The sequence below is a fragment of the Synchiropus splendidus genome, chromosome 13, assembly GCF_027744825.2.
Source record: "Synchiropus splendidus isolate RoL2022-P1 chromosome 13, RoL_Sspl_1.0, whole genome shotgun sequence".
Lineage (NCBI taxonomy): Eukaryota > Metazoa > Chordata > Actinopteri > Syngnathiformes > Callionymidae > Synchiropus > Synchiropus splendidus.
Window position 1 is genome coordinate 14,837,584 of NC_071346.1, and position 22,513 is coordinate 14,860,096.

A 22,513-nucleotide genomic window follows, 5' to 3' on the forward strand; every position below is an offset into this window, starting at 1 on the left:
TGCATTTGAAAAAATAGTGTACATTTTCGCATTAACACATCTGTAGTCAAGAACAATTTTATTTTGAAAGTCTGGCGGAAACGAGTTATCACTACGTAGCGTTTGACGGGCAGGTGTATGGACCGCATACAGGTCCCGGCTGTCTAGTGAGGTGACTGACAGCTGTTTTCTATCGGAAAACGGTCGGTACCAGCGGTCCAGTAATCAGAACTCGCCGTCTCCGACCCGAACGCACGTGAGTTTACCTCTGTGAGCTTCCGGCTAGACTGAAACACAATTATGCTAACTTAGCTAGCCCTGACTGTATCGCTCAGGTTAGTTAGCACCGCATTCCAGCAACTTTCTTCGTAATTACTCAAACGTTTCTTTACTTGTAACTAAAGACTCGTATTTTTCTGTTCTCACTTGTATGGGATTGGTATTATTTAAACGTAATGTCCGTTTATTACTGGTAACTAAAATTACTACACTAAATAACATAATATATAATAATTTGCCTGAATGTCTTTGACTGACTGACAAGTACGTTATAAATGTTACTATAGCTCATTGTTATAGCGTTATTGAGTCATTCTGTTGGAGACTTCAAATACAGGAAGTACAATACTACAGATGAATGAACTGCACTGAAACTAGTTTGGCTTCTCATACTCTTTCTGTCTAATCTGTTACACACACACACACACACACACACACACACACGCACTCACACAGACACGGACGCACAGCCATGTCTCCCTCAGTGCCCCTTCAGGAGATGATCCGGGCCATCAGGTCAGCCAAGACTCAGTGTGAAGAGCGAGGAGTGATCCAGAGAGAGTGTGCCGCCATCCGTGCCCAGTTCAGACAAACTGACAATGGTTGTCGGTCCCACAACCTGGCCAAACTTCTCTACGTGCATATGCTGGGCTACCCTGCGCATTTTGGTCAGGTGAGTGGGGATTAAGATAAAGCCTGTCATGGGGTTTTGCTTTCCCATCGGACTCCAGCAGGATGACAAACCATCATAGCTGAGGATTCTGACTCAAAGGGATTCTGACTCGGAGATATGACCCATCATGAATTATAGTGGCCTGCTCTTAAAAAAAGGGAACTCATTGCAAAACCCTGAATATACTCACTTCAGACTGTTGTGTCTGTAAAACCGTCTTCATTCCCCAATATTACCACTCCATCTCATCATATACAGGCCATATAATCGAATCTTTCTCTCAACCAAATAAGTTCAGAGATATGATACCACAAGTGATGTGCAGTTGTGCTGATCAAGCATGGATGATATTGCTGCTGATTTTTTACTGCAATATTCATAGCAATGCCCATTTATTGGGGAGATGCAGCCAGAAGCCGTACTGTTTATTCAAGACAGACGTAACTACATTTACTGCCACAAAAGCAGCACCTGCTCCACTACTCACCATGTCCACAAGCCGATGTTTGAAAAGGTGACACACTTTTTGAAATGTGACTGTCACTCACTATAACTGTCATGGATTGTTTTCACCAAAATAACGAATGTTTTGCTCCTAACTACAAAAATGTAAAACACTGCACAGCCCCCTCCTGCTTTTTACTGTCAACATTGAAAAGTTAGATCTCCGAAGTTCTTCTGATCTATATACTGTAGTTTCGTATTATTCAAACACCAAAAGTCATGTTAAAATGTGCAAAGAACAGTGGTATGTGTGGTATGAGTACATAATGTCGGAAAAAGAACATCAAAAATGAACTCCTAGATGTGACATTTTACCATTTGGATGTTGTTGGATGCTTTCACCAGATGTTTGTCTGTGTTGCAGTAGGCATTGCAGGCTTTGCAGTTGATTCAAATGCTTCCCCTTTTGTGGCATTTTTTGACTTGAAAAAATAATGGTTAGGGTTATTATGAGGGCACACAGGGGTGGGAATGTCAGCTCCCACTGTTACATTGTTTGTGTTGTTACTTGGTATGTAAGGTGCCCTATAAGTCATAGACTGTGTTCTATTATTTTTTAATTTAGGGGTAAATTGTGTGTGTGTGTGTGAGATGGTGAGTAACGATACTCTGAGATCTCTGTTGCTTCATGTCAGTTAACGGAAAAGGACATGTAATTCATATGAAAGCCTAACGTGTCAACATGCATCACTCGGAAATGCCAAATTCCTCTGGTCTGGGCCTCCTTGATGTGGCTGCTGCCCTGGCGATCCTAACTCAGATAGCCAGAGGACTTCTAGTTCTTAAAGCTAAAATATTGAACTGAATGTTCTTGGTGTCTTGGTACTTCCAACCAACCAAAGGCTCCATCTTTCTGAACTCAACATAACTATTTTTGTTGCGCTTTAAAGCCTGTAATCATGAACCCAATCCACAACAAATCTTTTGCAGTTTGCAGCTGTTCATTTCATGCAAGTGTATCCTTCCCTTCCCCTTCAGATGGAGTGTGTTCGGTTGATAGCAAGTTCCCGCTACAGTGAGAAGCGAATGGGATACCTTGGCGCCATGATGCTCCTGGATGAGAAGCAGGATGCCAGTCTACTCATCACTAACTCCATTAAAAAGTACACAATCGAATCTCACATCACAGTTTTATGTGCATCTTTATTGCAATTAGAAATAATGAATACAATTAAATGAATTACCATAAGGAACGAATGTGACATCTTTTGGAGTCCCATAGGCATTTCTGAGTGCAATTGTTAAGTCACAAAACCATGTTTGCTGGTGAACCTTAATAATTTTTGAGCTTCATGACTGCTCGTAACAAAGATGGTCCTGAAATTATTTTCTCTATAGATTAGCTTTTTCAGATCAAAAGTCTGAATGAAGTTTCCTACCTTGTAAGGCAGTGGAGAGAGGAACGTTCAATGTGCTTGTTTTCTTGTATTTCAGTGACCTCTCTCACAGCAGCCAGTATGTCCAGTCTCTGGCCTTGTGTACGCTGGCCTGCATGGGATCTGCTGAGATGTGCCGAGACCTGGCACCAGAGATCGAGCGGCTGCTCAGAGCATCCAACTCCTACATCAAGAAGAAGGTGAGCTCACATTTAGACTGTGTCCAATGAGTCGTGAAGCCATTCTAGAGTCTTGTAGCATTGAAGCATCCTGTAGCTGTCGTGCTTAGTCATCTCAGTGTAAGATATTGATGTTTCTTGGAACAGGTTTGATGTCTAAAAGGGACGTATCGAATGAAGTGGTTTAATTTGGAAGTTACACCAGAGTTGCGACGAGCTCTCACCACTGAGGAGCACTGCATCATATCAAAGTAGTCTGATCATCTCCAATCACTTTTAATTGATCAGATCAATGATCAACAAATATTTAGCATTAAACAAATTTTATCCTTGTTTAAGGAAGCTATGATGCATCATTTTCCCCACAGAGTTTATATAGATCGTGCCCACCGATCGTATGTCAGTTGGGCTTCAGAAAACACGCTGCTGTTGAGATGTTTCAGATCAACAGCCGTTACATGTATTTGATTTATTTTCTGAATAATATGAGGCTCCAGTTGCCTCGCATTTTAAAGCTTCTGTACTATAGAGTGCGCTTGTTCAAGAAATACTGGTTGATCTGTACACACCCACGCAATTGTTTTTTGGATGTGATCTTAAGGAAACTATTTCTGTCTGTTGAGTGAATGATAGTGATGGGCAGATGAGGTATCATGAAACAGTATTGCAGGGTTGATGAAACAGTGTTCTACATTTTACGGCAGACAGTGTCATCCGGTGGCCTGTGAAAATCAGGACACTGTGTCATGAAATCTCTTTAACCCTTCAATACTGTGTGATCTTCCCATCACTAGTGAAGGGGTTATAATGTCCTTTCATGTATGAACATGGCTGTGATCAAATGTTTTGGTGCTGATAAGCAATCTGCCTCATTCTAGGCTGCATTGTGTGCCATACACATTGTGAGAAAGGTTCATGATCTTGGGGAGCTTTTTGCCCCGACTGCTCGCTCCCTGCTGACAGAGAAGCACCACGGTTAGTACTGTAGATCTGCAGGTCTGCACCTGCTCTGTGTCCACCCATTGATTCCATCCACATTTGTGTACAGGTGTGTTGCACGGCGCGGTCGTACTCATCACCACATTGTGTGAGAATCCTGAGACGTTGGAACGCTTCAGGAAGGTGAGGCAGACAAACTTTTATTCTGGAACTAACCTGAACGTTGTTCATGTCTGAATGAATGCGTCTTCCAGACGGTTCCAGATCTGGTTCAGATCATGAAAACTCTGGTCTTCTCCGGTTATTCACCAGAGCACGATGTAGCAGGAGTCAGCGACCCATTTCTTCAGGTAAGTCTGGACTTAAGCACAGTCATAAAGTCTCATTCCAGAGTGGCTGGTTTGGGTATCTTCTATACTTTATTTTGGTTTCCTTTTTCATCAGGCCCTTAAAAACGCAACAATACTCTTGCATAATGGAGGAATAGTGTTTGTCAGGTACATTAAACAGATGGCAGAAAATAAAGTACAAGATGTACATATGCCAGAGTAAAGTGAAGCTTGAGTTGACATGAATTGGCTAGGTCTGTGCCACGTAGTCTGTACATAGTCCGCACCGCTGGAAAGGGGGAATAGATGATTTTAGGACGTGTTTCTGTCATTTGACTGCAGTCTCTCTCTTGCACCCCTCATCTGCAGGTTCGCATCTTGAGGCTGCTGAGAATCCTCGGGCGCAATAATGAATCCGCAAGTGATGCCATGAATGACCTACTTGCTCAGGTTTGCAGAAAAAAAGTTCCTGACTGTTCTCCAAGGAGCAGTATTATGGTCCAATTTTTGAGAAATAGAAGTCAGAAAAGGTGTTTGAATTGATAAAAACTTTAACGTGTTTTCGCTAAGATATACAGTATGTATATATTATAGACACCCACACACACACACACAGAGTCTCCTGTGATATATGAATTTATGTACCTTGATGTTAGGAAGTACTTCTGCCTAAAAGAATGTGTGACTTTTTCTGCAGCTTATGTCTACTTATGCATCCATCTGTGTTCAGGTTGCTACTAACACTGATAGCACAAAGACTGTGGGTAATGCTGTCCTCTATGAAACCGTCCTGACCGTGCTGGACATCAAGTCAGAGAGTGGCCTCAGGGTGAGAGATGAGCAGAGAATATTCCTCTACTTTCGGAATACTAAGTACTCGGTGAACTCCCCAGGTTTTGGCAGTGAACATCCTGGGACGGTTTCTTCTCAACAATGATCGTAACATTCGGTAAGTTCTTCTCCAGCACTCTCCCTTATCAGCAGTTTGAGAGAAGCTTGTGTCTGCCAATTGATTCAGTTCTCCTTCTGAACTCACATTTAATTTTAATGAAGTGCTCTTTTTTTTAATTGCATTTTTACTAGGTGATACAGAAGCTCCTTGCTCCTTGTTATTCTTCACAACTTCTTATTTTCAAATTCTCTGCAGAATCTACCCACTCACGGGTTGCTGCTTCACTGTGCTGCTGTGAGATATGGCTGCTCCCACATAAATACTTAACCAGAGATAAATAATTGATGAAAGAGAGTTGAGAGCATTAATGAATTATGATCATTTGCCTTTGGTTACTGTCAGCCATACTTAATGGTTATTCTTATGGGCTTTGTTTTTTTCATTGTTTAACTAAATTTATGTTGCTACTTCAGATATATTGCAATGACATCTCTCCAGAGGATTGTTGGGACGGACAACACTGCTGTCCAGCGTCACCGTGGGACCATTGTGGATTGCCTTAAGGACCCAGATGCTTCTGTCAAGCGGTATGTCTCTTCTCCCGGCACACACATCCGCGATATACTGTGTATATGTGATGCCCCCTTAAAATGCTGAATAATACAGCCATACTCTGATGAGGTGAAAAGTCGAGACAACAGATCAAAATTGCCCCTTTGGTTTTTGATTCTGTTGTGCCCATGCAGATCTCTTCTAACTTATCAGTAGCAGTACTCCCATTTGACCGGAAAGGCACTCAAGAGAGTGTATACCTCCACCAAGCAACTAATTTCCACCCAAATAACGGACTGCAATGAGCTTAATTTGACAGCAGATGGCGGCGGTGTTGCAACGCACACACTGGAGGTGCAAAGAACAGTGCAAAGCTGTACAAGTGTATAACAATAAATGTATAGATCCAGATGAAGTCACAACCACAAAATGTAATCCTGAAAGTTTAATTGAGACAGTATTTTTTGAATAGGTGCACCCTATAACAAATGCAACATCCACCTGAATTTGGGATCAGTGGTTATATAGGGTACCTCATTTAGCCATCAGCTTCAGTCAGGGTGACCAGTAGGAGCCTACTGGCTCATTTGAATGGGTGAGGTATACTATAAAAAAACTCCCATTAAATGGGGTGTTATTGTCGGTATCGGGTGCCTAGTCCGTTTATAAATGAATCCGCAAACTTCATCACATCACTGTCAATATTGCTTTTCACCAGTGCTCCCTGTCGAGTAAATGTCATTCAGAAGCTTCTTGAAATTGTATTTTAATGACATCTGCACACCTTATGCACACATGCACCACGTTTGTTTCGCTGTTTTTCTGTGGACCTCTCATAAACACCATGCTGTCCCCAGTCTCTCACCCTTAACCTTACCATCCAAAACAAATGGCTAACCTTAACCAGGACTCTGAACCAAACTTACACCCGATTTAAATAAACTACTATTACTCACATTTTAGCCTGGAGAGGACAGGCCAAAATGTCCTCACAAGAAGAATGGCAAAACATGCCTGCACACTCACACACAGACATTGGTATCTCTATCCTTGTGTAGACCTCTCATTGCCATAACCCTTTCCCCAGCCTCTCACCCTAAACCTAACCATCCAAAACAAATGGCTAACCAGGGCTCTGACCCAAACTGAAACCTAATCATAATGACCCTGTTATTTTGAAGTCTTCATCCTCAAATTGAGGCTTAACCTCTTGGGGTCCAGCCAAATGTCTCCACAATGTCATATAGTAGTCACAAGGTGTTCTGTTAAGAATTGGTCCCCACAAAGCAGGATAAAAAAAGCCCCCCACAGACGCACAAACTAAAACAAGCGTTGTGAAATAATGACCCATAAGCTAAGATGCCCCCTGACATAAAGAAGTTCCTGCATGAGAGTGTCTTGATTTGAATACTTCATAGAGTAAACCACAAAGCACCCCCGCACCTGGAATCATTTCACAGCTGCATCACGCAATTTTTCCTTCTCTGTTTGTTCCTCTAGCCGTGCTCTAGAACTTTCTTTGGCGCTGGTGTCTGCCAGCAACATCCGCTCCATGATGAAGGAGTTGTTAATCTTTCTCTCGTCCTGTCCTCCTGAGCTGAAGTCCCAGGCTGCCAGTGGAATATTCCATGCTGCAGAGAGGTAAGTGAAACTCTGCAGGCCCAGGAGATGCTACATGAATACATTATAGCTACTGTAACCAAACATGTCTGTGGCTGTTTCGTCTCACTCTTGACAATAGTAACAGCATTTCCACTGCTAAGCTGTTGACTGGTTCTTTTATGTTGTTTATCCTCATGCACTGGTCACAATCTGTGTGCTTGTCCACTGATGGTTTTGTGTGCGTGTGTCTGTCAGGTATGCACCTTCGCAGCGCTGGCATATTGACACTATTCTGCATGTCCTCACAACGGTAATTAAAACGGTTTCACTCTTTCAAAGTCCACTGGGGCTTTCCTAAACTCTCTTGTTTTCAAGCAGCTGTAAAGTTTCTGGTGCTCAGTCATATTTTACTTATGTTAGTTAATCAGTAAAAGTAAACGCGAGCACTGGTGGAGCTTATCCAGCTTTATAATTTTTAAAAGTCCCAGACAGAAATTAATTGCACTCTGAATTATGGGGATTCCATCAGGCAGGGGCTGACGTAAGAGATGAAACAGTCCCAAACCTAATCCAGCTCATCACAAACGCCTCAGAGCTTCACTGCTACATCGTCCACAAGCTTTACCGTGCTCTGCTCAAAGACATCGCCCAGGTAAGTGATGCACGTGTCGACTGTCGTCCATGATATAGATGACCATTAGAAAGTACATGTTTATGGTCGAATATTTAAACATGTCAGTGAACAAAATTGAAAGATATCGTTGCCTTTTGTTTTGCCTTGAGGAATGATTTCATTCAAACACAAAATACAGGCTAAAGAACAGACGGTCAAGCTCCAAAGTTTGGAAGGATTGAAGTAATACTGTGCACTTCATGCCACTACTGATCTCTGTTTTGTCTACAGTCTCATCATGAGTTGCTGATCAGTGACATAAAATCAGTAGGAGGGTAAATAATTCCTTCACATCTTGAAAAGACTGTAGAGAAATGAGAATAGACAAGGGCTGAGTAATAATATGAATATACCTTGTCTTTAGTTTATAATAAATACATGATGTAGAGCAACTTTTTTTTATTTTTTAACATTAATGGAAAGCATTTCCAGGTGAATTTTGCCTGATGCTGTCATACTTGTGTTTACTTTTGTATATGGATTTCATTTGCATGATAACACAAACCGTTTTATTGATCTTAGTTTTATGTATCTTGTTTTTTGCACACAAGTTGTTGAAGAACAACAGTAAATGAAATAATACATGCAGTGCACTGCACATGCAGTGTCATTGCAATTCTTGATTTTAAAAAAATCTCGTTTTATTAAAATGAAGATGCAGCGTTGTTTCAGGACAGCAAATAAACTGTTGAGGAAGTTTTTTAATCTTTAATTGAAAAGTCTGAATATCAGTATATATTTCACTCCAATACTCCACTATCCACCAATAGATTCAGTGATCATGCCACAACAATCGGACCAGATGAAAACTGGCGCCATGTAAACATAGCTTTAGTCTAGAGGGTGTTGTAGAAGTGTTTGATATTCATCTTTGTTCCGTGTTTGTTTGCAGCAATCTCTGGTTCAGGTGGCGTGCTGGTGTATTGGAGAGTATGGGGACTTGCTGTTGAAAGGAGAGTGTGAGGAGATGGAACCTGTTCAGGTACAGTACTGCTGACATTGGCATCCATCAACTTGTATGAGGGGTGTAAGAAAATATACACAATCAATTTACAGTCAAGATACACTCAAATACTGCATTGCGATACTTGCATGCGCAATATTGTATCGATCTTTTTGCTGAAATATCGCAATACTTGACTGGGTGCAATATTTAATGTAGACAGACTTGGTATGCTGCTGCGTTTGTGATATGTGTTTAATACTAATGTTTTCTTTCTGTACGCTGGAGTTGTTTTGTTGATTCAGTCTTTGCACTTGATGCTGAATGAACAGGTTGCAGAGGACAACATTCTGGATGCTCTAGAGACAGTACTGCAGTCCCACATGTCGTCCCCGGCTACCAGAGGCTTCGCCCTCACGGCCACCATGAAACTGAGCACACGGATCACAGAAAATGTGGAGTAAGATCGACTTTTCATTCAACACTGTTACAACACATTTGTTTGAAGGGATAAATTTCATTTTTCTTAGTTCATGTATTTTCTGCAGCTGCCTCGATTCATTTTTTTATATATCATTTTTATAATATATAATATGTTGTATCTTTATATAGATATATGGATATATTTTTGTTTTTTTAGATGTTTTTTTTTTAAATAATGCTAAACTTTTTTTTTGCGATTTGCTTGAAGCTTTTTCACCAACTCCACCATGAAGACTATACAGAAGCAAATGATGTTACTAAAACACAAATGGTTTCATAGACTGCATGGAAATAGATGTACAAATGTGGGATTATCTTCTTTGGATTAGTTGCGTTCTTCTTTTCTTACACTTCCTTACAGAAACCTTATTATGAACATTGAGTTGGGCTGAGATTAGTTAAAGATGAACTTAAGAGCTCATGAGAAATGACAAACAAAATCAGCTTGTGTTTCTCATGCTTATTTCATTTATGTATCAACGTTAATCAAGATTTGTGCAAAAATAATAGGTACTGTAATTGTTTATGTGTAATTTTGATATTATGAAAAATGTTATTAATGTTTATTTAGATTAAAGGGGACCCGGAGTTGTCGTTGCAGGATAAAGGGAAATCCCACTGTCAGGAATGAAATATTCAATATGTTCTAACTCACTATATCACTATTAATACCATTATACTATAATCCCCTCACTTGGCTTAAAAAAATCCATAAATATCTGGACATTTACCCACAACTTCCTTTTTTCCCATTCTCTTCAGTTGTCTTATGTGTACATCTGTTTATATTATTTATGTATGTACCATGCCTGGTTTCCTTTTGAAACAGTAGATGTATCAACACAACCAATGCTAAAATGCAAATAAAGAAAATTAATTATCATTATAGCTCTGGTTGAAATGTGTCAAGAATATTGAAATTGATTTACTGTCACCAGCAGCCTGACAGAATCTCTGTGCTCACTCTAGTCGGATCAGAAGCATCGTCAGCATCTATGGCAGCTGTATAGACGTGGAGCTCCAGCAGAGAGCAGTGGAGTACAACGCTCTTTTCAAGAAATACGATCATATGAGGTATCCTCTGACTCGATCAGTATTCGGCTTATGCGTGGCGTGATTTTAGCATGAACAAGTCTGTCCTCTCAGAGCTGCTGTGTTGGAGCGGATGCCTGTGATTGAGAAATCTTCTGCCAGCACTAATGGAGAGGCGGCAGAAGGGGGCAGCACTAACATCCAGGTGACTAGAGCTAAAGAGGAGAAACCACAGCTGCCGCAAGAACCAACACCCCAGGTAGGGATTTACCTATAATATAAGATGGTTTTCTTCGTTCGTCGACCTGGTTTATTAAATCATGAAGTTCCATGTTCAGTGATGTCTCCTGCCTCAGGTCTGTGATCTCCTGGACTTGTTGAGCAGTGCAGAGGAGCCACAGAAACCCACTCCAGCTCCATCAGGGGAGCCAACTAACAAACATTACCCTGCAGCAGGAGACCTTCTGGACCTGTTGGGAGGTTTAGAGCACACTTTTACCCCGGCAGGTGATGACCTTTTTCACCTCTCATTAAAGGTCTGGTTGAATTCTGGACACATGCGTCTTCCTCCACAGCTCCCGAGGAGACAGTGTACCAGAAGAATGGGGTCACATTGACCCAGCGCTGTGAGAAGCAGTCAGAGTCTGGCGTGACGGTCGTACTGACAGCTTCGAACTCTAATAGTGCAGACATCACTTGCTTCACCCTGCAAGCTGCTGTGCCCAAGGTCTGTCTCTCTCACTGTCATTGATCATGCCAGCAGGGGGTGTGCTACATCATCATCCTGCCCTGAAAATGTTTTTCACCAAATAACCACTGAGTCTTCAGTGTCCCAAAAATGTTTCAATACATTTTTTATTATGCTTTTAGATGAAGTTAGATAGATGTATAACATAATTTAACCAAGCTTATTAACTTGTTTTCATTTGTTGCATATTTTTATTGTTTTTTTTTTGTTGTTTAAATTATTGATTAGAATTTCAAAGGTTGATGTCAGTGCAAGCTTCCTTTGAAGTGGCACTCTTGGGTTAAATCTGATGTGAGGTTTCATTGAAGTGGTTGTTTAAATTAAGATTTTAGAGCAGAGAGTGCCATTTAGTGGACTCTGAAAATAAGGATACTGTTTCATGAAGCCTCATTAGACCATCACTATGAAGTGGTGTACATAATATTGATGTCATCATGTAGTAACTGAGGTGTGAAGCATCATTTGTTTGAAAGGAATAATATGAATTATAATAACACAAGTCCTTGTGTGTGTGATCTTATTTCCAGAGTATCCAGTTGCACATGAAGGCCCCCAGTGGAGACAACCTTCCTGCTCTGGGCTCCTCTAAAATAACCCAGGCAGTGGTTCTGAACAACCCAAACAAAGTAAGTGTGCTCTTGAAGGATTCATTGTGATGCCAGTTAATGGTGAAGGTTTTTTGGATGTTTCAGTGATGCAGCTCTATTATCTGAATTTCCCACAGGTCACTCTGAAAATGAGGGTGCGCTTGTCATACACTATTCAGGGCTCAAATGTCCAGGACACCGTCCAGATAGAGTCCTTCCCAGCGCTCAGTCCTGCTGGTCACTGACTGTCAGCTGGCCCTGCTGGGGTCAGAGTGAAAACAGGGCAGCTCTGGGTAAGCTCTAACTCACTACCCTGATGAAGTGAAGCAAAGCATTGTGGAGTGTTTCCAGCTGCTGAACTGTTTTTTCTTTTGAGTCGTCAACACTGGAGCGCCACGCCTCCCCCCAGTTGTCCGCGCGGATGTTCGGACACTTTTACTTGATTATGGATTGGTACTGTCCGAGATGGTAACTGGGATTTTATATTACTCCTGTCGATTGCACTCCTTTTAAGTCATGAGGTGATCAAGTTGGTCTCAGAAATTACTTTATCGCTACATTTTCCCATGTGAAATGACAAAATAGAAGGTGTGTATGACTCAACACCTTATGGCTGGAGACTCAACACCTTATTGCTCCTCAATCAATAAGCTGTATTGATTCGATTTTTTGCATTTTGTCAACATAGAACCCAGGTGCCCTCATGACTAACTTTTGACGATTGACACTAGCTTTTTCTTCTCGACCCGCCGAAGTCTTCCCAGTCTGTCTTGAAGGCTTTCATTCATATCCGCCTTGATAGTTCCCCGTAAATCGGACCCTGATGATGCCTGGGGTCACTGGGCCACTTTGTTGGACGACTATCCTGGAACACAAGGAGCAATAAAGCAGATGGTTCCCCCACTACCCTCTGTCAACTCAAAACTGAGCATCACCTCTGGATGATGCTGAGGAACTCACCTGACCTGGGACCATCTTCCAGCAGGTTGCATGTCACGACTGTCTGTCACTTTGTTTTTCGAGGAACTTCTGGGGTCAAACTCAGTCTCGTTGGCGGTGCGTATCATGTGGCCCTTAGAATGACTTGTGTGAGCCGTGTAAACATGAAGTCGGTATCCTTTTAGTTTTAATTCTACTTGACTTGAGTCTACGAGAGGGCACTCTTCACTGTATAATCTTTGGTTCTGCTACACCCAACTTTTAAATCTGAGAGCGCCACCTGCTGAGCTCTGAAAATGAAGACACTGCTTCATCAGCCCATCGAACGGTTCTACTGCCCTGTCAGTTGGAAATCCAAGTCAAGAGCAAGTTTACATTGAAACAATAAGGCTTGAATTGTCAGACAACTGTTTGACAGTCATGGCCACCGAGCATTTAAGTTGCTCTTCTTTTAGTCATTCATTTTCCTGAATGAACATTGTGGGGCAACTGTCATCACTTCGTCATATTTGCGCAGCTTACTTGAACAACTGTTTGTATTCCATCAGGACCAATATTGCTCATTTTTAATAGCTACTTATGCTTTACATTAGTTTCACCTGGTAACCTGGATGTGTCTTCATTTTCCTTTTTCAAGATGTCTGAAGTCAGTATTGTGGTGATGCTGATTGGGGGAAATTGAAAGAGAAGCTGTACTTGCCAAGTGTGGGGTTTCATTGGAGCAGGTATACTTCACAAATAAGATGCAGCATTTACCAGATCGGTATCGAGCGTGTTCCAGTGATTTGCTAAGCCTGAAGGATCACAGCACTCAGGAAATTACCCTGTGTTGTCTCACACTTGTCTTCGTTGCCCCTGTGTGCCTTATACAGAAAGACCTCGAACGTTCTCATGAAGTCAAGGAGTATGTTTTATTCGTTTTTGTGAACGTCCTTTTGTTCAATCACCAGCAGCACCTGCTTCAAGGTTTCACCTCGCTAGTTCATTCACAGATAAGCAGGATCCAGTAGGATGCATATCATGTTTGGGATGTGAAGGTGAAAAATCACAAGCCTCACTGAAAATCGAAAACCAATCTGATCACCCACTGCTCAAAGGTCATGTGTCGTCGGGTTCAACTCTGTTCTTTTGTGGGAACTCAATAAAATCACTTGCCAAATGCCCAGTGTGCCGCATGTTTGTGCATTGTCGACAACTCTCAGTGCAACTTCAGTGTTTATTAATAAGCAAAAAAATCACCAGAATGTCGACCTGCCAGATGTCAGGAAGCCAATGTGGGTAACAAAAACATTTACAAAGAAATCACAACGTCCTCTTTTTTTTCTTTCCTGAAGTTAGTGGGTGGATTGGTTTTGGATGCGGCCCGGTCTCTGCACCATCACACAGAAGATAGCTGAGGGGTTGGCTGATGAGAGCTGCTCAGGACGATGGCGGGCAGTCTGTGGAGTGGCCACCTCTTAGTGCCAACACAAGATGGAGAACTGAGCCGCCCTGGATCTTATAGTCTGCCGCTGTCTTCTCATCGTTCCTGAGAAGAAAAGAAAGAAATCCCAATTCCTGCCTTTGATTTTGTCCTGTCTTTCTACAGCTTGGAGATGCATCACTGCCCCGCCCATCTAGACTAGCTTGCGAGTTGTGAACATGCAGAGGACAGAACGCCAGAGAGGCAAGTTTGTACAACACTGGCAACTGCTTGCAGAATTATCAACATCAAATAGCAACTTCTAGGTAGTCTTTTATTTACAATGATGATGAAACTATGTAGTTTCTTTACCATGGCCCTCCTATATGGATGTAGAAAATCCCAGCAGATGTAGTATTTGGTAATGCAGAGCCCAACGTTTTCCACTGCCAGTTTGCTCCCCTCATATTCAGGCCCAGGAATGCGATGAATTAAGCAAACATAAGGCGACCAGGTTGACCCTGCCACTGGCTTATGTTTATGCAACGTTATTCCAGGTGCTATTACAGTGCAGCTGCTGCCAAGACCATATACCTCAGGTGTTGCAGTGACAGGAGGATCATCTCAGTCCTCTGCAACTTCTACTAAAATAATATATAAGTATTATATTTAATGATTAAAATATATTTTATTAAATACATATTATGTATATACATATAGAGCCCAAGTGAAGAAGTCAACTGTGATCAGGCGAGAGATTGCTGTATTTGTGTGACTTTTTTTTTTGCTTTAAGAGAAAGCAAGGCAGGGTTTGTCACGTGTCCCAACAGACTCCGGTAGTTTCCTAGCATTTACAGGAGTCTTAAATCTCACTTCAACATCCAAAAGTGAAGTCCAAAAGTGAACACAGATGTGAAAGTTAAAGAGCCCCTTTTTTGATACAAAACCGGTTGCACTGCATGACTACTCACATTTGTTTTCCACTATAGATGAGTCTCTGCTGCTGAGGGGGGATTCCTTCCTTCTCCTCTACCCTCTCTTTAATCCGCTCCACCTGAACACAGACCGGTGGCAGTTTGATTTCTCTGAGACCGAATGATGACGACAATCGCTTACCTTGTCTGTGGGCTCAATGTCAATCTCTATTTCTTTTCCGGTCAGAGTCTGAAAGATGAGAGAGTCAGTCATCAGCAACGAATGCAACTTGCTACACAATAGCATAAAACATTAACCTCGATAAATCAAGCCAAAAAGGTCCATTCAATTGATACTGTCATTGTGAATCATGTGGTTAGACATTAAGTTTTTAAATGGAATTCTAAAGTAAGGCTAGAACACAATGCGTTTGACTATAACAAGGGATTCAATTCATCAATTCACATTAAGTTATCCAAACCCAAGTGCTAAACCAAACACCAACCAACCAGAGATATAGCAAGCGACTGACAGCTTGAAACAACTCTTCAACCAGTATTTTTAGTTTAACTAACACGGAAATTTACTCCCGAAAACAGACTGATCAATCATGGTTATACGTTTTTTCATTTCACAAAAGACCGGACGGTCAATACAAAGTCATTTGAAAGCTTTACTTTAACGGGTTGTCTTTTCGATACGCAATGTATTTATATATGTTTTATATTTTTAGAACTAGGGAGCAGTATGAGTCACTGTGTCCGGCCCTCAACTGAGACCCAGCGTTAAATTATTCTCTTCGAACTGCAACAATATCACAAAACCGCATATAGCGAAGACTTACCTTCACTTTGATAAGCATCTTGAACAAATATTATTATTCTGTATGGACAAACGAAAGGAAACAAAAGCTTCAGAGATCTGGCGGCTTCAATCCACAACTAGCCGACTCGAGTTCAGTTCCGGTGTAGCAGCGTCATTGGTCCGGCCGACCAGAGTGGACGAGGACGTTAGTTCCATCCACTCGACGAACTTCAAAAATATATGCATTTCTTCGTAACTCATACAAACTATTCGTGTGAGCCGTTTGTTCATAAATAATATGCGGTGTTTTCTTTAAAGAGGAAAAAACGTGAAAATGGTTAATGGCTAAAAAAATCCGAATGACAGATTTTGGACAACTATAATAAAGTATTCCACATTAGATTGTTTAAAATTTGCCTCACATTAGCGTGTCAGTTTCTAATAAACGCGCATTTAATCACAAATACTGGTCGTGCTGAGCTCAACCAGTCTCCCCATCATACTATTTATTTTACTATGTAGCGGGCACCACCAAACAACTTCCATCATCTCATATAATAATAATAATATTATAATAATAATATTATAATAACAATTTTCAGCCAGACTTCATGTTGGAGGCGACTGGGTTTTGTTTATGAGGTACGCACAGGTGTTTCTAATGATCTGATGAGAAGAAGTCTTCTTATTGAGTGTGGCTCCAGGAGACTGTGGATCCCACCATGTTGCGTCATCTATACTTAAGTGTTCTGCTCCTGGCCGTGTGTGCTGCAGCCTCTGCTCAGCCAGGTGGGTCATCTAAAGCCAAGAACTCTGTTCATCCCTGCATTCACCTGATGTTTTTGCAGATATCCAGGTTGTCTGTGGGGAGGACTCCGTGAGCATCACATGGAAAATCCATGCTGAGCTGGTGCCACTTGCAGATCGCTTATTTCTGGGGAACTGTAAAGTGTCTCAGCTGGATGCTCTTCCCAATGGAGATGCGTTGGCCAAGTTCAACTACCGCACAAGTGACTGCAAATTCAAAAAGCAGGTAATCTCTGGTTTTGAACTTCAATCCATAGATGGTTAATTCAACAGCACTGACATGTTTTTAAAACCCCATAAGCCGTAAAGCCAGTTTTTGGTTCTCAACTTACTGGTTTGCAAGGGGTCAGTCCCCTCTCAAAGGGACCAAAAGCTTCGGCATTAACTTCAGTCTAAACCTTTGCTATCCCAACTGGACTCCAACAGATGAAAGGAAAGTTCATCGTCTACAAAAACGAGCTGACCTACCGTCCGCGGCCCAAGCCTGAAGCCCCAGCCTTCACTTATCCATTTGAATGCATCCAAAAAAGGTATTCTATCTTTCACCAGTCTCTTTTGTTAGAGCCTCAATAGCTACTTTATTTCAGATCTCATACCTGGGTCCCCCCATTCCTGAACCCTGCATCAGGTGTTTCTGCTTCTCGGGGGAACTTTGTGTTCCACATGGCGCTGCTAAATGGTGAGTCATCCTACAGATGAGGATCCACCTCCATCATGGCCTTGTGTCTCCTTTGCAGAGGACCTCACGGGTATTGCCAAGTCCAACGTCATCCCGCTAGGCTCTTTCATGCCCATCTGGGCAGCTGTGGATCAGAGGTCCCATCAGCCCTTGCTGCTTCTCATGGAGGAGTGTGTGGCTGCGACCACCCCTGAGCTGGTTCCTGGAAACTCTGTCTACCCCATCATCAACAACAAGGGGTCGGTGTTCTGCTCTGCTCTCGATTCTGTCCTCCATGTGTCATACTGCTGAGTGTTCAGGTGTCTGCTGGAGAGCGTGAGGGGGAACGCCATGTTCCTGCCTCGGTACCACTCGTCTGCCATCACCGTCCAACTTCAGTCCTTCAAGTTCCATGTGGGAGAGGAGGTGAGTGGCTTGCATTCTTACCCTCGAGTCTTAGCCATGAATATTCTGTTCCAAGTGACAGATCATTCAAATTTATCACATGATCTGTGCAGCCACACACTCCTTTATATCAAAATAAAAAATGTAATGTTTGTAATTTGAGAGTTCTATAAAAGTTAGTTTGGAAAATGGCTGCCTCTTTTGAAAGGACTACAAAAATGGAGGACGAGCCATGGTGTTAAAGTGAGCGCCACGCTGTCTTCCAGGTCTACATCCACTGCAAGCTGATCGTCTGGGATCCTGAAGTTTTTGATGAGACCAAGAAAGCCTGTCATTATTCAAAGGAAAGCGAGAGGTGGGTCGTGACTCAAGCACAATGAAATCTAAAAACCTCTTTAGGAGGTGTCATAAAATAAAAAAAGCAAAGGCAGTAGAGTCTTTAGATGAATAACAAACGGTCAACCAAGGAACAGCTGAGCTTCATTTGCAAATTCGAACAGAGAAGAGCAGCAGTCTCTCTTTCAGAGTGCAACAGGTTCCTTTTGTTGCATGCATCAGTAGCTCTGCGTCTCTGGTCGGAGGGGGACCCAAGCACCTCTTTCAGAGGCAACCAACCACTTGACCTGATTCTAACCTTGGACATTCTTGCTCTCGCCTCTTAGCCAGTGTTGAGTTCAACAGACTCTTCCAGCCCTTTTGCCTTTAGATATTACATCCCGAGGTTGAAAGCAGGTGATAAATCTTCAATAAACAAAATGGCAGTGTAGAGGACTATTATTTCAAAGAGGATGTAACGGTCTTTTTGCATCACTACATTGTTTTTCATTAATTATTCTTGGGTTGGAATAATTCCTATTTTATCCCTGATCCAATTGGCATGATTTTTCATTTTCAACTGTCTGTGCATCAAGATTCTGACCCTGATTCTCTTCTGGTCAGATGGGAGCTGCTTGATGATCCACTTCAAAGCAGCATCTGCAACTGCTGCGACTCGTCCTGTGGTCAGCGGCTTAAGAGAGGTACTTGAGTGGTGATGTTTTGGTTTCCGTCTGGCGGCACAGCGTTTTTATTTTTTCCCTTTAATAGCCGCGCCAGCTTTGAGACATAATTCAGTGTTGGGCCCTCTCATCATCGTGGACCCGTCTGACTCCAGTGGTGAGGACACGGCGGCGGCTGCTGCCTCCGAGGTACGGCGCTGATACCGCCTTCTTGCGGCTGAGTTTTTAACATGTCTGGTTTGCAGGGGAGTTGAGTGACCGGAGTACTGCAGCACGGACTGTCAATGAAGCTAGATGATGAATAAACACTTTCGAACCAGTTGGTCTTCATTTCTTTGTCTTGAGTTTGGGAAGATTTTTGATATTTCTTTGTTTAATGCTGCTTCACTCTAAATTCTTGCAAGGGGGCAAGTGCATGCGTGATATTGACCTGTTGGCCATGAGAATGGAGCCAAAGACTCATACTAAAAGCATGCAACTGCTGAAAGTTTAACTATGACCTAAACCCTGGACATACTAATGTTGTAGCAGCAAAAAGTGAAATTCAACTTTTTAAACCTTATTTTCATTAGTGTTTTAATATTCTTGTGGAGGGAGAGTGCCTCCTACATGTGTTGAACTCGAACGGCATCATTCTGTTTTTATTATTAGGCTAATGCAAAAGTGTCTTACACACAGTGGAACATGTGGTTCATGCACAGGCCTGGTGATAGAGAGGGTCACACTCAACTGTTACTGACCATCCAGCTGGCTTCCTGTTATGATTCAGTGACTGTTGGAATGCACCTTCACAGTAAATGGAAATGGACAGCAGGACATTAACATTTATATGGTGCGGAGCAATGTCTTTTAAACAAGACTGGATTTAAAAAACAATTTAGCACTGCTTTTATATTTATGATTGCATTTTTAATATTTGACCCCATAATAAAATGTAAGTTGAATCTGTCAATGTCAGCTTTCACATCAGCATGGACGTGAGGAGCAGCCTCTTCGCTGCATGTAGTGCTCTGGACAATTTTTGTACTTCTCTCCTAAAGCTTTTCTTTATATCAGCACAAGGCCATATAGTCTCCATCATGGATGATGAGAAACCAGACACAATCTGTTTTTTGGACTGAACGTTTCATAAGTTTATTGAAGTTAATCTCTTTAAGTCCAAGCCTGACTTCAGCCATTCTTGCACAGATATACACATCTATATATGTAGTCATGCAGCATGTGTTCACTGCCTTTTCCACTACTGTTTATACTGAAAACATTGATATCCTCACTGAACTCAGTTGTGACTCCCCCCAGCTGATGAGGATCACTGTGATTGCCGGGGCAGGTGAGATGATGAGCCAAGAATAAAGTCACATCAGGCTGGTGGATGTGGATGTCACTCACGATGCCTCTTTTCTGGTGTGCTGTGCTCCTGCTCCTGGCTGCTGTCTCTGTGAGAGCAGGTAAGCTGGACCTGCACTGTTCTTGATCCACTCCAGTGTCTTATGCTCTGCTCCCCAGATCTTACTGTGGACTGCGGCCCAGAGGCTGCCAGTGTTGTGTGGACCGACAGGAGGCCTGAGGTTGATGTGTCCCTCTTTCGTCTGGGGGGCTGCTTCCCCACCAGCGTGTCTGCTCAGCAGGTGGTGTTCAGTGTGGCGTTCACTGACTGTAACTTCAGGAGGATGGTGTGTTGCTAACCAGTCAGCTGACTGACTCGCTGAAGTTTCTTTAACTCGGACTCCTTCACGGTTGCAGGTGACAGGTGATCACCTGGTGTACAGTGGTGATCTGAGCTACAGCTCTTCTCCAGGCTCCATCATCCAACCGTTCACCCACCGTGTTGAATGCTCCTACGAGAGGTGTCATTTTCTAGTCTAAGCGTGGATTTATCTTATCGTCTTATCCTGACTCCTCCATTCAAAGGCCTCAAGACTGGTACCCGATGATTTACGAGCCGGTGTTCCAGACGTACGCTTTTGGAGATCTGGTCTTTCACATGAGCCTGATGAACCGTGAGTGTACAAACACAAACTTGACTCCCATTGGAAATTGACATGCTGCTCTGCAGGTGACTTCAGCGGTCCAGCTGAGTCCAGCAGATTCTCTCTGGGCTCCTTCATCCCCATCCTGGCGAGTGTGGAGCAGAGGAGCCATCAACCCTTGCTGCTGCTTCTGGAGGAGTGTGTCGCCTCAGCTACTGCAGAACTGCAGCCTGATGGACTCCTGTACCCAGTTATCACCAACAAGGGGTGTGTCACGCTGCAAACATGTCAAAGTTATTTGCTTGCTGCTCATTTTGAGTTGGTTGAATCTAATTATTTTAAAATGTTGCTTTAACATTCAATTATTAGGAAAATCTGGGTGCTCAAATTGGTACATGCACACCCTAGAAATATGTAATTCATTTTTAGAATAGTGTTTCAAACTGTAATTTGACCTTCATGACATTGCAGGTGCCTCGTGGATAGCAGGATGTCGCTCTCCAAATTTCTACCAAGAGATGATCCATCAAAACTTTATCTATCCCTTCAAGCCTTTAGGTTTGCTGCTGGAGAACAGGTGAAGTACCTCAAGAACTGTCTTCTACAAAACTCTCAGGAGATTGCTACAGTGATGGGCTGTTTGAGTACAGTGTATGCTAGTCTGGACTTTCGTGGTCTTCAGGAGGCAGAGCTTTATTTTGTCTTGTTAGTGTTCATAATTCATCCTTTCTCATCAACCCAGTCCTGGGAAAACGTCTGGGAAAAGACTACACAGTAATGTTCCCTCATGTTTTCTGAGTTGGATTAAGATTCATCTCATCTTCAGGTGTTTCTCCACTGTAAACTAGTCGCAGCTGATCCTGATGGTTTGGACGTCACAAAGAAAGCCTGCCACTATGTTCATGAACAGGGGTAATGAGGAAAAGTTTTTGTTTTTGTGCACACTAATCTGAGCTTGTGATTTGTATTGTAGTTGGGAGCTCCTGGATAATGTGAACTTCAGTCATCTGTGTGACTGCTGCGAGTCCACCTGCCAGTCTAGATGGAGAAGAACCACAGAGACTGGTACTTGGACCTCTCGACCCGTTTTACTTCCTGGTCTCTCCAATTTAAAGAACAGAAACCTTTTTCATTCCGTTCAAGTGATACTTTTATCCTTTTCCTGACTTTAAATTGTATTTTTTTTTTAGCACATTTATCAGTGGCAACTACTGTTGCTGCTCAACTTCAGAAATGTCTGAAGAAATCTTGGCTTCAATATACCGCACATGCTGCTAGTCATAGTTTCCACAATCTAACTTCAATTGTGTCACCTACTGTCAATTGACTTGAGCCTTTTGTTACAGGCAGGCGTGGAGTGGAACAGAAAATGGTCCTTGGCCCGATCACCATCTCAGAATTCTGATGGCCAACGTAAGATGTTTGTTTCTCATCATCCCGATATAGTGACACTTTGCTCTTTCTCTCAACAGAACTGGCTCGTCGACTGGACGCGCCCACCTAAAGTGTTTTTTATTTCAGCTTTACATGCGTTTCAGATGTGAAGCCATTAAATGGGATGGGAAACAGCAATTGTTTGGTCTCATTTGTGGGTGTATGCATCGTGGATTTATTATCACTGGTGTTGCAGAGAAATGACTGTCAATAACACGTGAGGACAATGAACTTGGTGTGACTTCAGTAATACAAGGTTATAAAAAATATACATTTAATGTCATCAAAGCTGGTTGTACGTATGTCCTAGTTTATAGACCCCTTCCTGTTCTTTTTGGTCTCGGGGCCCACCTTTCCCAGAACAAATGGGCCCAGGGCCCATTCTATAGAACTGAGTCATTACTCTTCATT

At 42.4% G+C, this 22,513-nt stretch overlaps 3 protein-coding genes across 9 annotated transcripts; 2 read left to right on the top strand and 1 right to left on the bottom strand.

Moving 5' to 3' along the window:
• The first annotated feature begins 89 nt into the window (after positions 1-89).
• Positions 90-14,418, top strand: ap1g2 (adaptor related protein complex 1 subunit gamma 2). 2 transcript variants are annotated; one of them, XM_053882403.1, is made up of 23 exons: positions 90-235; positions 715-931; positions 2,414-2,538; positions 2,870-3,011; positions 3,869-3,965; positions 4,039-4,112; positions 4,184-4,279; positions 4,628-4,708; positions 4,989-5,087; positions 5,152-5,207; positions 5,624-5,737; positions 7,203-7,343; positions 7,560-7,614; positions 7,834-7,956; positions 8,870-8,959; positions 9,253-9,380; positions 10,373-10,477; positions 10,550-10,694; positions 10,792-10,942; positions 11,011-11,162; positions 11,711-11,809; positions 11,908-12,063; positions 14,298-14,418. In XM_053882403.1, exons 2-22 carry the CDS (start codon positions 731-733, stop codon positions 12,013-12,015), a joined length of 2,382 nt encoding a protein of 793 aa, XP_053738378.1. In that variant the 5' UTR covers positions 90-235; positions 715-730; the 3' UTR covers positions 12,016-12,063; positions 14,298-14,418. The 2 variants fall into 2 exon arrangements, with proteins under 2 accessions (XP_053738378.1, XP_053738377.1); XM_053882402.1 differs by lacking the exon at positions 14,298-14,418 and having other exon boundaries at positions 11,908-14,138.
• nedd8l (NEDD8 ubiquitin like modifier, like) lies at positions 13,581-16,034 on the bottom strand. Its single transcript, XM_053882412.1, has 4 exons — positions 15,871-16,034; positions 15,228-15,275; positions 15,083-15,165; positions 13,581-14,237 (listed from the first exon to the last, which is right to left on the bottom strand). The coding sequence occupies exons 1-4, from the start codon at positions 15,886-15,888 to the stop codon at positions 14,129-14,131; spliced, it is 258 nt and encodes an 85-aa protein (XP_053738387.1). The 5' UTR covers positions 15,889-16,034; the 3' UTR covers positions 13,581-14,128.
• On the top strand, positions 14,908-22,228 carry zp3f.2 (zona pellucida glycoprotein 3f, tandem duplicate 2). 6 transcript variants are annotated; one of them, XM_053882406.1, is made up of 19 exons: positions 14,910-16,619; positions 16,679-16,863; positions 17,064-17,167; positions 17,225-17,316; positions 17,375-17,555; positions 17,616-17,721; positions 17,967-18,055; positions 18,640-18,719; positions 18,787-18,887; positions 19,998-20,028; positions 20,205-20,371; positions 20,442-20,545; positions 20,610-20,698; positions 20,755-20,935; positions 21,140-21,245; positions 21,495-21,580; positions 21,642-21,733; positions 22,015-22,081; positions 22,141-22,228. In XM_053882406.1, the coding sequence occupies exons 1-18, from the start codon at positions 16,553-16,555 to the stop codon at positions 22,071-22,073; spliced, it is 1,920 nt and encodes a 639-aa protein (XP_053738381.1). In that variant the 5' UTR covers positions 14,910-16,552; the 3' UTR covers positions 22,074-22,081; positions 22,141-22,228. The 6 variants fall into 6 exon arrangements, 5 of the variants coding, with proteins under 5 accessions (XP_053738379.1, XP_053738381.1, XP_053738382.1 ...); XM_053882407.1 differs by having other exon boundaries at positions 22,015-22,088; positions 22,141-22,153; XM_053882405.1 differs by having other exon boundaries at positions 22,015-22,222.
• Positions 22,229-22,513: the final 285 nt, after the last annotated feature.

Bases quoted from the DNA above. Each gene is read 5' to 3' on its own strand.
- zp3f.2 (XM_053882404.1), top strand. From the start codon at position 16,553: ATGTTGCGTCATCTATACTTAAGTGTTCTGCTCCTGGCCGTGTGTGCT. The intron at 18,720-18,786 runs GTACTTGAGTGG...TCCCTTTAATAG, and splicing joins TGGTCAGCGGCTTAAGAGAG to CCGCGCCAGCTTTGAGACAT. The intron at 20,546-20,609 runs GTGTCATTTTCT...CTCCATTCAAAG, and splicing joins GTTGAATGCTCCTACGAGAG to GCCTCAAGACTGGTACCCGA.
- nedd8l (XM_053882412.1), bottom strand. The intron at 15,166-15,227 runs GTAAGCGATTGT...GTCTGTGTTCAG, and splicing joins ACATTGAGCCCACAGACAAG to GTGGAGCGGATTAAAGAGAG. The intron at 14,238-15,082 runs GTGAGTAGTCAT...TTTTCTTCTCAG, and splicing joins ATCTATAGTGGAAAACAAAT to GAACGATGAGAAGACAGCGG.
- ap1g2 (XM_053882403.1), top strand. From the start codon at position 731: ATGTCTCCCTCAGTGCCCCTTCAGGAGATGATCCGGGCCATCAGGTCA. The intron at 3,012-3,868 runs GTGAGCTCACAT...GCCTCATTCTAG, and splicing joins ACTCCTACATCAAGAAGAAG to GCTGCATTGTGTGCCATACA. The intron at 10,943-11,010 runs GTGATGACCTTT...CTTCCTCCACAG, and splicing joins GCACACTTTTACCCCGGCAG to CTCCCGAGGAGACAGTGTAC.